Below are 13,312 nucleotides of genomic sequence, written 5' to 3' on the forward strand. Positions count from 1 at the left end.
TCAGTGCAGTGCCTGCAGAAGGGTCTGAAGTGAGGAAGTGCCAGCTCAGTTTGCACCCAGAGAGGAGAATCCTGACTCAGGCTTTCTCCTCTGACTCAGGGGTTATTCTGTGTGAGCCTGGAGAATTTCTGTCCAGTTCAGCTGCTGGAAATTCTCTTCTCTCCTGAGCCTGCATCAGGAATGTTCTTTTTTTGCTTCCCAGCTGGCCATGGGTTTATTTCTGTTTTATTCTTTCCAAATTCCTACTTGACAGGATGAAGGGGAATGGGTTAAAGCTCAAAGAAATGATTAGATGAAATACCAATTTTTGTTTTTTTTTTTTCTTTCCCAATTCCTACTTGAGGAGAATGGGTTAAAGCTCAAAGAAGTTATAAGATGAAATATCAATTTCTATTTTCTTTTTATTTTCAAATTCCTACTTGACAGGAGGAAGGGGAATGGGTTAAGACTCAAAGAAATGATTAGATGAAATATCAATTTCCTGACTTTTTTGGGCTGGACCAGTTACAACTTTCCACCCTTCAAAAAAATTCCCTGACTTTAATCACAGCCAAAACCCAAGTGATGCAAACTGAGCTGTCAAACATGAGAAACAAACCCTCTGCAAGAAACAGAAAAGCTTTTTTTAATCTTCTTTTTGTAATTCCAATCTCAATTATAGAAATCAAATGCGTCATCTGGATCGATGGCAGGTGGAGATTGCTCAGGCAGGAAGAGTTTGGGGATAAAAAGAAGCTGAGAGGCTTTTCCCAGCTTGTGTGAGGGAAGGATGGCTCTGAGCTGTGTTTAAAACTTTGTCCCTTTGCCCCATGTCCTTTGGTCCCCAGGTCATCACCCCCAGGGGAAGGAGCCTGCAATTAAAATTCATATATTTCTAATATTTCTATTTACAGAACAAGAGGTGATGGGCAAAGCAGCCCGAAGGAAAATGTGAAAAACTGGGAAAATGTGTCAGAATTGTTTGGGTTTGTTTTAAGGGAGGCTGCAGGAGGCTCTGTGGGTTTGGGAAAGGAGGAGCTGCAGGTTTTGGGAATGGGATTATTGGGGTGGCAGGAGCCAGGGGCTCCTTCTGTCACACCAGCTTGGCTCCACCTGTGAGTTAAAGACAGAGAACAGCAGTGGGTGGTTGGAGAGGGATGAGAATGATGCAAAAAATTCTGCTGGACCTGCAGATCCAGCTCAGGTTTGAAAATCTCAGCTGCTGTGAAATCACCTGCAGTAAAGAGGCTGTGGCAGGAACCTGCAATTTGGTGGTTGAGGATGATCCTGTGACTCTGGCAGGGCTTTATTGGTGCAGCTGGAGGCAGGAATATTTCAGGATTATTATTTCAGGATTATTATTTCAGGATTATTATTTCAGGAGTATTTCAGGGCAGGAGCTGCCAGCCCTGACCTGTGATTTGTCACCCATGGTATGAGGCTGTGCTGGGGATTTGCTTCTTAAATGGGGCCAGGTTTGATCCTTCACATTTATGTTTGAGGCTTTGATGGATGCACTGGAGTTTAGGGGGGAATGGGTTGGCAAAAAGTGATTGTGAGTGAGAAGAGGCAGTGCTGGGCAGGCAGGAGTTGGATTTTAGGGGCTGTGAGAGGCTGGCCTTTGTTTTTTCATGCTGGTTGAACTCTGAGCCAGCAGCAGCTGGTGGTGTGGATCAGGATTAAATTGGGGAAGGTCTGTCAGAATCTGGGTCACCTCCTCTGTGCTCTCCTGTTTGTATCTCGAGCTGGCCTGGAGTGTGATGGGAGAGGTGGGAGAGCTCCTGGAGCAGGGATAATTCAGGGATAATCTGGGAATAATTCAGGGATAATTCAGGAATCCAGGTAGGAGCACTCAGGGCATTCCCAGCAGTGCCAGCACAGCTCTGGTGTCACAGCAGGGTCACCCTGACACTCTGAGCCTCCCCAGTTCTGCTTTTCACATCCCCTGAGGTGGGGCTGGGGCAGAGCAGCTCAGGCTGGAGCTGCTCCCTCCATCCCAGTCCTGTTCCCCATTCCTTCCCAAAGCCCTGGGACATTAATTCCCTCCCCCAGGACTCCTCAGTCCCCCCCTCTCACACCCCTGATACCTGGCAGGTATTTTTCTAATCCCATAATTGTTGTTTTCTGTGTTCCAGCCTGGCCAGAGCTTTCTCCATCTGTATTCAGTGTGAGTGGCTGGAGCAGCAATAAACCCCTGTGAGCTCACCCAGCTCAGCCCAGCAGCACAAACAGCTCCTCTCCCCTTTTTTGGGACTGGGGTGAGCTCACCCAGACAGGGCAGGGGAGGGGCAAGGCACTGCTCCAAGGAAGATATTTTTGGTTTTTTTTATGTGGATTAAGCATTGCCCTGTGTGCAGTTTTAAAGGAGGGAAGATGAAACCTGAGTGGGTCTGTGGGTGCCTGTAGGAGATTTGTCATTTCAAGGGATGAGTCTGAGCTGGAGACAGAAGGAAGGAAGAAAAAAAAAACATTTCCCTGTTTCATTTTCTACTGACCCAGGGAAAATTGAAAGGACACTTCTGAACAGACCTGGATGATCAAACCCCCTCTGGCACCAGTAAAGGACCATGAGCAGGCACTGGGTGATACTGGGAGGGAGAAGTGCTGTGGGTGCTGAGCTCCTGCAGGCTGTGCCTGTGTCACAGGAGGAGTTCTGGGGATGACACAGTCTGGCACAGTGACAGCAGTGTGGGGCTGAGCTCCCCAGGCTCTGAACACAGAGCAGACAGTGATTCATCCCAGCCAGGCTGGGAGGGACCCGTTCCTCAGCTCAGGACAGATGAACTTCACCCTCAAGGTGACTCAAAAATGTTATTTTGGGCTGCAAGGAGCCTGTCCTGATTTCAGTGCTCTCCAGGGAGCTGGGGCAGTGGTTTGGCCTCACTGGGTTTGTTTAGTTTCACCAAATCCCTGATTTATCTTCAGGTCTGCTCTGCCTGAGCTGCATTTCCTGACAGGTGAAGGCTTGGGCTGAAAATTATTCTTAGTCCTTTCCCACTTGGGATGTTGTTTCTGCAGCCATCTGAAACAGGCTGCTGCTCCACATTCACAGAGCAAATTCACCCTCTCCTTATTGAAGCAAAATGGAACACAGGAGTTCTGATGAGGCTGATTTTAATGAAAAACAGGAAAAAAAAAAAAATCTGCAGCCTGCTCCATTAGTCACCTGGTGTTACAGGGAAGCAATAAACTAGAAATGTTCCTGCTCTCTCCTCCCTGCACCTTATGTTGTGTTTCTGCTTTTGTACTATTTTTCAGCAGCTTTGATATTTTCCCTGGCACCCAGCAGCTGAGATTGCTGAGATGCAGCCCTTTACCATAATCAAGCAAGATTCCTCCTCTTGTTCCTTCACAATTCCAGGGTGAGGGACTCAGAGCAGGCTGTATTCTCAGATGTGGATGGGATTTTTCCCCATGAGTCTGGCTGAGGTGATGGGGTTTGCTTTGTGCTAATGTCTCTCCTGCCTGCAGAGAACTGAATTCTCAGCAAGGCTCCTCTGCATCCCTAAGGGTGACTCTTAATTCAGATAATTCATATCTGTGGAAATGTGGAGTTAAAAGCAGATCAGTGTGATGAATCCCTGAATCCAGAGCTTTGGGGGAACAAATATCCCATTTCCTGGGCTCTGGAGGTGGCTGTAGCATTTCTGTGCTCTGTTCCTCTGCCCTCTCCCACCCTTCTCCTCCATCCTTTCCCAGCTGTGACGCCCAGAAATCCAGGCTGGAGCAATTCTGGGATCCAGAAAGGCTTTCTGGAGTGAGCACTGGGACTCATCCCACAGCCAGGGCAGGAGCATTTTCTGCTCTGAGAGAGGAATAAACATCAAGGCTCTGTAAAGGATGGTCTGGAGGCTCCAGTGCAATAATTGGGCCAAACTCCTTTGCCCTGAGTGTTATCTATCACTCTCTAGTTTGCTTCCTCACAGAAAGGTGGATATTAAATTCTATTTTTCTTATGCTCATAAAAAAAAAAAAAAGAAAAAAGTAATTTTCTCTAAATTATTTCTTCCAGAGCTGCTAAAAAAACAAGAATCATAATGCAGCAGGACCCCCATTTCCCCAGTAATTACACTCTGCCTCCCAACTCCTTCAACAACAATTTCTCAATTTATTTGGCTTCCATCTGGAACTGCAGGCACGGGCAGAGCTGGGCTCTTTCTTATTATTGCACAGACAAAATTGTCTTTAAAATGTAATTAAACATTTACCTTGAAGACAATGCTTTGTCTTCTTTAAGAAGCATAATATCTTAATTTAACCTAATCTGGAAAACCTTCCATTTGCAAGCTTTTACCTCCAAGACAATGTTATGCTAAACACAGGGCAAAACAAAAAGATTTCCTAATTTAACCTAATTAAAAGATAAGCCTCCAACTTTTCCTCCGTGCTGCCAGTGGAAAATTCACTTTGCTCAGAAATGTCTGTTTTATCATCCCTCTGCTTTGCTCTCTGCTGTCCATTTTTATTTATTATCCTCCTTGATGCCCCCAAATCCTCTTAGGAAGTCCAACCTTTCCCATCCTGGCTCTTTCCTAAGAAGATCAAGGGACCACACTGGAGCAGTGGTGGGGTTTTGTTCTGTTGGTTTGGGGTTGGTTTTTTTTAATTATTATTTTAAAATTTATTTTTATTTCTTTTTTTTTCATTTTAATTTAATGAGACAAAATGCCTGCCTGCTGTGTGAGGTTTCAGAGAAGAGATTTCAGGAAGGTGAAGGAGGATTTCTGTTCATGTGGGAAGCCCAGGCTGGTGCTGGTCCCTGGGGTAGCAGCTCTGCCAAAATCCATCCCTGCTCCCAGGAATGGAAGTGGCAGCTGCCTCTGGCTCTCTCCTCGTGCTGAGCAGAACCAAAATTTTCCTTTGTGAGTGCTCCAGGGGGTGTGAGGAGCCCGAGGAGCATCTGCTGTGCCTGGCAAGGAGGAGCAGCCCCAGCCCTCCCTCCTCTTCCTGGTGTCTCTCAGGTTTTAGCTTTTCTGGGTTTCACATTCTTGCTGCTGGTGTGTGACTCTGTTGGTGAGGGCTCTGCACAGGGTTAGACAGAACAATCCTCTTCCTGCAGAATCAAGTGTGACCCAAAAAAACACAAACAATGGTGAGGGGAAGAGGCTGAGACTTCATAACCTGGAGCTGTGCTTGGATAACTGACCCAAATATGTTGATGAACCAAAACTTATAAAACTTGTGGCTGGGATGGATCTTGGGTTTGATTTGGGTGTGGGTTGAATCCTGGCTGGGCTCCTGCATTGCCCAGAGTATATCCTTTTCAATAATACCTATTTTATTCCTTTTAACTCCGTTCCAGATCAGCCTTTATGGAGTCAAGCACAGCCCCACAATCCTGCTGTGCCACCTGATTTACACCCCTTTGAGCAGTTTCCAGGAAAAAATGTCAGTATTAGGGGTGTCAGTGATTCTCAGGGAGTGTGGCAGCCCCAGCAGTCAGCCCAGCTGTTTGTCCCTGTGGTGCTGGTTATTGTGCACACACAAACAATGATGATTTCTTTCCTCACAGCTCCAGCTCCTTCCAGCCTACAAAATGTTCCTTTTAGCTCTTCCAAGGTTAGGCACAGCCATTCTCCAGTGGCTGTGTTTATTCTTTCCTAGGAGACTCATCCTTCCCCATTCCATACACCCAGTTATTCCTGAGGGCCTTCAGGTGCTTCCTCCTTTTTATTGCTAACTCTGCAGGTTTTTTGAGGGCATTTTTGGTAACGTTTATGAGATGTCCTGATCCACCATCTCCCCCTCTGGTGCGGTATTATCTCAGAGGCTCACTCAAATTTATGGGGTGAGGTTAAGGGTACGGCGTCCCTCGTGGGGGATCTGAGGGTAAATCGGGCCCTCAGAGTTCATGAGAACCGAGAATGGTGACAGCGGACCGACCTTCCCCCTCCGAGCCCTCACAGCGCCTGGAGCTGCCGAGTGCCCTCAGCCCCTTTTTAAAGTATCGGCGCCTCCCCTCCGCCAATCACAGCGCGGACCGGGCGTTCCTCTCAGCCAATAGGAGGTGCGGCTGCAAGAAAGGGGCGTGGCCAGCGCACCACGAGCGCGAGCCGCGCAATGTGGTAAACAAGGGGGCGGGGCCGCGGCTGCCTTGCCGCGGGCAGCAGCCAATGGGCGCTGCCGGGCTGGCAGAAGCAGCCAATAGCGAGCGAGGGCGGGCAGAGCGCTGCGCGCTGATTGGCTGGCGCGGCGGCGGTGTGACCGTTGGCGGGAGGGGCGGGCGCAGGCGCTGTCGCAGTGAGCGGCGGCGCGGGCGGGGCTCCGTGAGGGCAGCGGGCAGCGCCGCCCCGCCGCTCCCCGCCCGCCACGGGGGCGGGCAGAAAACACAGCCGTGCGAGGGGCTGGGTGCAGTTGGGTGCTTCCCTGCTGGATGCTCGGGTGGGCAGCGAGAGGAGAGCGCAGCATCTTTGCTAATTGGGCAGGAGCTTTTGGGATGAGCGGGCAGGACTGAGAAGATTTTGCTCATATAGGAGCCGGAGAGGCTTGGATGTGTCAGCGGGGTGAGTAAAGAGCGCTGGGGAAGCAGAGCGGCCGCCCCGGCGGGGGTGAGGCGCTCGGGGCAGCGCTGGCCCTGCCGCAGGACAAGGAGCCGTTTGGGGGTCGCCCGTAGGGTTTGAGCCGGGTCCTGCTGCCTGCGGGCTCTGAAAGTTGAGCTCTGTCTCTTCCGCAAGGAGACGATTTTGCGGGGGGAGGTAACTCTAGCAGGGAGAGATTTGGGAGATTTGCCGGGATCTATTAGGCAAACCCAAAACCCGTAGACTTAATTTTTTTATTTTTTTTGGCCTTGAGGTAAGCTCAGCCCGAGCCGAGCTTTCCGCATGGCTGGGTTTGCACAGCCCCACGGTCCCCAGCAGCTCCCAGCGGAGCAGCGCAGCTTCGTCCCTGCCTGCCCGCGGTGTCCCGGGCACCGGGTCCCTCCCGGGTGTCCCTCGTCCCTCCCGCGGTTCTCCCTCTCGTCCCCCGCCAGCACAGCCCGGCATCCCGGCGCTGGAGGGGAGATGCTGCAGAGCTGGGCGCTGCTCGCAGACCGCAGAGTTGATGCCAAGTCCGGGCAGAGGGAACCGAACTCGTGCCGCTGGAGGGTGGGGGACCGGCCGCATCCCCGGCCGTGCTGAATGACCGCGCTCTTGTCTCTTGGTGCCGCAGCATGAACCCACCGCCGCCCAGACAGACGGGCTCGCACCGCCCCGGCGCCGCTGCCTGAGCCAGCCCCGCAGCACCGGGAGCCCGCACCGGCAGCAGCCCAGCCCAGCCCGTTCCCCGGCGGGATGCGCTCGCCGCCGCCTTCATGCGGGAAGCGGGGACGCTGAAGCGCCGCTCCGCCCGGCCCGGAGCCACCCACGTGCGGTCCCCGCTGAAGGCGGCCGGCGGTGCCCAGGGCTGAGCCTTCGGCCGCAGGAGGCAGCGGCGGCCCCGGCGTGGCGCGATCCGGTGCCCCATGGTGGTGCTGCGCAAGCTGCCGGGCATGCCGGGCTGGCCGGCGGCGCTGGGGCTGCGCCTGCCGCAGAAGTTCCTGTTCCTGCTCTTCCTCTCGGGCCTGCTCACGCTCTGCTTCGGGGCCCTCTTCCTCCTGCCCGATTCCTCCCGCTTCAAGCGTCTCTTCCTACCCCGCCGGGCCACCGCCTCCGCCTCCTCTTCATCCTCCGCCTCCTCGTCCTCAGCCTCCTCCTCCTCCTCCAGCCGCGACACCGAGCTGCCCCGCAGCCCGCCCGCCGCCGCCGAGCCCCGCCACGCCAGCCCGGCCGCCCCGCGCCGCCTGCGGGAGAAGCTGCGCACGGCCGCCCGCATGGCCGGGCCGCCGAACCGCACGGCGCAGCAGGTGCAGGGCGGGGAGAGCCGGGCCCGGCCCGCCGGCAGCGAGCCCCCGGCCCGGGACTCGCAGCAGCGCGCCCCGTTCCGCTTCGACTACGGGCGGTTCCGCCAGAGCCTCCGGCACCCGGTGCGCGGCGGGCGGCGAGCAGAGGATCCCGAGACCCGCGCCCGCAGGATGAAGATCAGAGAGGTGGGTGAGCAGCGCAGGCAGCCGTGTGCCTGCTCGGGGATACCTCCCCTCCCTCCATGGATGCCCTCAGGCAGCCCTGGCCTCAGCCCAGTGCTCACATCGCCCTCAGGCAGCCTCGCGGCATCGCCTCCCCTCAGTCAGACATTGCATCCCCTCAGTCAGCCCTTACAGCCGTGTCCCCTCACAGGTGTGTGACCCCTCAGTCTGTTCTTACATCTGTGTCCCCTCACTCCTCACCTGCCATCAGCGGCCACATCTCCCCCTCAGTCAACCCTTGACCCCTCTTATGGCCGTTAACCCCCTCAGATTTTGGGGCTGTGTCCACCTCAGCCCTCACATTTGGGTCCCCCCCTCAATCAGCCATCACTGCTCCTCACAGCCATGTCCCCCTCAATCAGCTGTCACCCCCTCATTGCCCCCACTCTCATCACCCACCCCTCACCCCAGTTTCTCCCACAATCTCCCTTGCTCCCTCCTTTCCCCAGGGAGGGTGGCAGGAATTGGGGTGTCCCTGTCACTGAGCACCCAGGGCTGGCTGTTGGGCTGTGACTGCAGTTAGAGAAATGTGAATTCCAGCTTGGTTGTTAGGGGGGAAAAATGGTTATAGGGGGGGAAAATCTCTCTCAGTGGGAGATGTCTTTGCTTGCAAGTCTCCATCCCTGGGGGGTCAGACTGCACAAAAACCTGGAGGTGACAGAATTTGGCTGGTCCAGGGGGATGGAGGGGCAGGATGCAGGAGTGGGGGCAGCAGGAGGCTCTGTCCCTGTGGGACTGGCACTGGAATTGTCACCCATGCAGGGAGGTGCCAGTTCCTGCCTGGGGGCTGCAGGGGTGTCAGTGCTGTCAGCCGTGCAGGAGAGGCTGGCAGGCAGCTGTGACCCAGTTCAGCAGGTTTGTGTGGGATTCCAGCCTGGCTCTGGGATCCTTTGCCATGATGGATAACCAACTTGGAGGGAATTCTGCTCTTGGAAGAGGTGCCAATAAGTAAAAAGCACAGATTTAATTAAGCAGAGTATAAATTTCCTGGGTCTGTGCTCTCACAGAGGTGCAGACATCCAGCAATGTTGCTGCCCTGGGTTGAAGAGAGAATCAAGTCAGGAAATAACACACTGAGTGCTTTCATCCTCTCCAACCTGCATCTGAAAAACAGTTTTTAAATCTCCCCTCCTGTATCTTTGTCAGGCACTAAAACAAAGGCTGCACTGGTAAAATTCCAATTCCTGTGCCAGGCTTGCAGACACAACACACCCAGGGGTGCTGGGTTCCTCTGATCCCAGGCAGGACTGAGCCATCCTTTCCTGCTGCAGGCTGTTTGGAACATTCCAGTTTCCAGCCCTCACGTGTGCCTGGATCTCTGCAGGTTCCCACCTCCAAGGTGTTCCAGGGAGCACGAGAGACCCAGCAATAACCCAGCTCCCACTCTGTGCAAACAAATCAAATTGAAAAATCAAATTTAGGGGAAGCGAGTGGCATTCAGTCCTTCATTTGGAGTTAATTATTTTTTAAATATAGCATTATTTCAAGCTGTATGGATTCAGCCCCATCTGTTTCTAACAGCCATAATCAGTGCTGGGTGGCAGAGTTAGAGTTTTCAAGGATGAGAATCCATAAATATTAGTTTTATGCTGACAGCTAATTACTCTTCAAACAGAGCCCTTATTTCTTAAAAGTGCCTACACTTGTATTTATTCAGAGAGAGAGAGAAACAAATATGGTGCTGAGATATGAGGCTGAACATGCAGAACAAGGGAGGGTGGTGCAGCCTGGGGAAGAGATAAGGTGTGTCTCTCTTTGTTAATCAAAAAGACAAGAAGAAAACAAACCAGGAAGGTTAGAAGACAAATGCTGCATAAAAAGAAACAGATGGAGGGAAAAAAAAAAAGAATTGCAAGGAAGAAGTGATGATCCAGCCTTTGGATTAGCAAGCATTGCTCACATGGTGTGAGATGCCAGCAGGGCAGGTGGTGGCTGTGCTGCCTGTTCTGTCTTTGCAGGAGCTGCAAGTGGTTTTTCTCTCCTTCCCCCAGAGCTGTCAGTCCTGTGACTTGCTGAAACCAGTCCCAAACTGTCCTTGTAGTGGAGGTTTTGTTATTTTCTTTGCCTGCCCTCAGGCCATTCTCACAGGTCAGCACCTCCAGCAGGGAGGATGGGTGTGGGTGGGATTTGTTGAGATTTTTTCCCCCATCTGCCTGCCAGGTGAAAGGCAGGAGGAAAAACTGCTGCATGATCAAAGATACCCAGAGGTGATGCCCAGCCTAGAGAGCTGGAGCTTTGTGTTCCCACAGGACCCTTCAGAGTGAGGAACTGCAGTCAGGAATCCCGGCTGACCCTTCTCTCCTGCTCTGAGCTGCGGTGCCATGGCTTTCCTGGCTGCTCTGAGTGCAAAGTGGCAGCTCAGGCAGCCCTGCTGCACTTTCCCTGCTTAAAGAACAGAGTTTAGAGTGGGAAGCCCATGGCCTCTCCCTTTAGTGCTGCTTGGGAAGGCCCTTTGCAGAGTGAGGAGCTGGGCTGGGGTGGATCTGCTGGGCTCTCTGTGTGTGTGCAGGTACCTTTAACCAGCACAGACCAGTCCAGGGTCACTGAGCAGCTGTTTTCTTGAGAAATAAAAAAGAGAGCACCTGCATTGCACAGCCTCTGCTGCTAAAGGTCGTTGGTCACCTGCAGAACAGTCTGGGATCCACTGCTGTGTGTCCCCAGGGCTGGGCCACTCTGACCTTTCCAGGAAAGCTGCAGAAAGGCAAATAACAAATCTGCAGGTTGGGAAATTTTGAAAGAGATTATTCATCTCTTAAGATGACCTCTGGAAAAGGTATTAGTTGTGTAATTGATCAGTCAGGCATGGCTTTGGGGATTAGCTGGTTTTTTACATGTGCCAAATACAAATCACTGATGTTCAGGGAAGAGAAAAAAAAAGAAAATAAGAAGTGGTTGTAGCTGGAGAGTGACTGCAGAAATACCACGGTGGGATTCCATATTTATTTGCTCTCAACAATTTCCAGATCAAATTGGCTCAGGGAAAAGTCAAAATTATTTCCCCTCTAACTGCTGCCTCTGCAAACTCAGCCTCAGATCTGAGGAAATCAGAGCATGTGGTTCCTGCCTTCTGCATCATAACCACTAATCAAGGTTTGCTGCTGGAGCTGAGCTGACAGTTCTGCTGATGATGGATGGAGCCAAACTTGCTGCACTCCTGCTGCCTTGGACTCGTGGATCTCATAGGTGGGGAGACAGGGAAGAGCAGTTTTTAAAGTGGTTTTATTCCAACCAGTGCCTAAAGACAGCCACTGGAACCAGCCAGAGCAGAAAGTTCATCATTAAATACTTCAGCTCAGTCGTGGGATGGGAGAAAAATGTGAGCACAGGAAGATATTCACTCATTTTTCTTTTCTTTTTTGGGTGCAAAAGGCACATGTCCATGCCTGAGGTGTGGGAATGCCTCATGCCTGAACCTGGCAGTGTCCTTTGTCCCTCTCAAATGTCAAATGCAGGCAGGGATGGTTCCCTTGGGGCTGACACCCAAATTCATGTCCTCTGCATTAGGGACACCAAAGCCTGTTTGTTTTACACTGCAGCTCTCTTCACCCTGCCTTTTCCTCCCTTCTCCACCTCTCCCTGGCTGTCCCTGTCCTCTCTAACACAGCTCTAAGGCTGGGTTTGCTCTCCAAAATCAGCCCCTGGGGGAAAAGAGGCACCACAGCCAGTGCACATAGTTACCCTGCATCACTGCACAGCAGCAGGTGGATCAGTCTTCCAGACACAAATATCTCCACAGTTTATCACTAAAAGATAATTAGCAAGAGGCAGGGATGGTATCAGGAGCTCAGGCTCTGCTGAAAGCCCCTTGGTGTTGGTTGCTGAGTTCCCTTTGTGTGGTTTGGACTGTTTGTGACCTCAGTCTCATGCTGCAGGTTCTCCCAGGTTTTTGCCACAGCCCTGACCCCTGCCAGGAGGAGTCTCAGCTGTGGTGCTGCTTGTCTCTGCTCCAGCTGTGTGGGTTTGGGCTGGGCTGGGATCACAGTTTGCCTAGAGCCAGGCTCAGAGCAGCTCTCAGGCTGAGCTGGGCTGTGGATCCCATTTTTGGGATTTCTGAGCATCTCCTTCCCACAGCCAGCAGGACAAAGGTGTCAGACCTCTCCCTTTGCCTGCACTGTGCAACTTTGTGCTCTGGCATTTGGAGAAAATGCCTTTTCTTGCTGTAATCTGGGGCTGAGCAGCTCTGCAGGCCAGTCCTGTAAAATCCATCCCACCACACTCAGCTCCAGCTGGAAATGCACCTCCAATGCTCACCTTCCTCTCTGATCCTGTGTGCTGGGCACAGGGAAACCCAGGGACTTCCACCAGACTGCCCCTGGCTGCTGGGGGTAAGGAAACCAGCTCTCAGTAAAATATTTACTATGCTGGAGTGGAATTACAATCTCAAACCAGTCAGATGTGCTGTGATCAGACTGTAATTCTTTCTCTGGGGTGGAAATACCTCTGCAAGGGAGAATTTCTCTGCAGTTTGAAGCACTGGCTGGCTCCAGCCTTGCTGGAATTTTCCTTTGCTCCACACTCCCCATGCATTTATTTCCTGAACCTGTGGAAGGGGTGCTGTGGTGTAAATCCCACAAATGGTGCATGCAGTGGGTTTTTTGCTTCAGTAGCCTCCAGTGGATTGATATAAACAGAATTTAGGCCTGACCTGGAGCCTGTTTTAGCTGTAGGGGATACAGTTAATTGACTAAGAATGTATTTGCTGTGATCAGTGCTGCAGAGCTGTTTGCCTCAGAGCTCTGACTCTGACCCAGCTCTCCAAGCTGAGGGCACTCTGGAATTTGGGAGTGCTCTGCAATTTGCAGTCATTTGCTCTTCTCTGCCCAAATCTAGCAGTGAAAGCACTCGTTCCACAACAACCAAATTTGATGCTAGACTGGTTTCTGAACTGCCACTTAGAGCCAGCACTGCAGAGTGATGAGTGGGGAAATGACTTTCTAGGATGCCCACAGGTGTGTTGTGCTGAAGGACCTGCACTTCCCTGATCAGGAAATGCACATCAGCTCCTGGAAATCCTTTGGCTGGGAGGATGGGTTTGGGGCAGGGGGATGGAGCCTGGTTGGGAGCTGGCAGTGACATCCTGCTGTCACCTCCCTGCTCTGCCATCACTCTGGGGCTGTGCACATCCAGCTCTTCAAATATTTACCATAAAGCAGTCACCTGCATTAAGATTCCATCTTTCCAGCCCAAATTTTTATGGACTCGTGATTAACTTTTAATCAATGATTAAATCTGGCCCTTAATGGGAGAAGGGTTTTTGTGCTGAGTGTTCTTTCCTTTGGTTCTGTGTGCAAG

The 13,312-nt window shown here is 52.2% G+C and overlaps 1 protein-coding gene across 2 annotated transcripts in view; it reads left to right on the forward strand.

Moving 5' to 3' along the window:
* The first annotated feature begins 7,331 nt into the window (after positions 1-7,331).
* Positions 7,332-13,312, forward strand: part of MAN1C1 (mannosidase alpha class 1C member 1) — a 53,157-nt gene continuing 47,176 nt past the window's right edge. For both annotated transcript variants that reach the window (XM_056508933.1, XM_056508935.1), the window contains exon 1: positions 7,332-7,984. In XM_056508933.1, the coding sequence (XP_056364908.1) occupies positions 7,421-7,984 (564 nt within the window). In that variant the 5' untranslated portion in view covers positions 7,332-7,420. The remainder of the gene's footprint in view (positions 7,985-13,312) is intronic.

This window comes from Oenanthe melanoleuca, chromosome 23, assembly GCF_029582105.1.
Source record: "Oenanthe melanoleuca isolate GR-GAL-2019-014 chromosome 23, OMel1.0, whole genome shotgun sequence".
In the NCBI taxonomy this organism is placed as follows: domain Eukaryota; kingdom Metazoa; phylum Chordata; class Aves; order Passeriformes; family Muscicapidae; genus Oenanthe; species Oenanthe melanoleuca.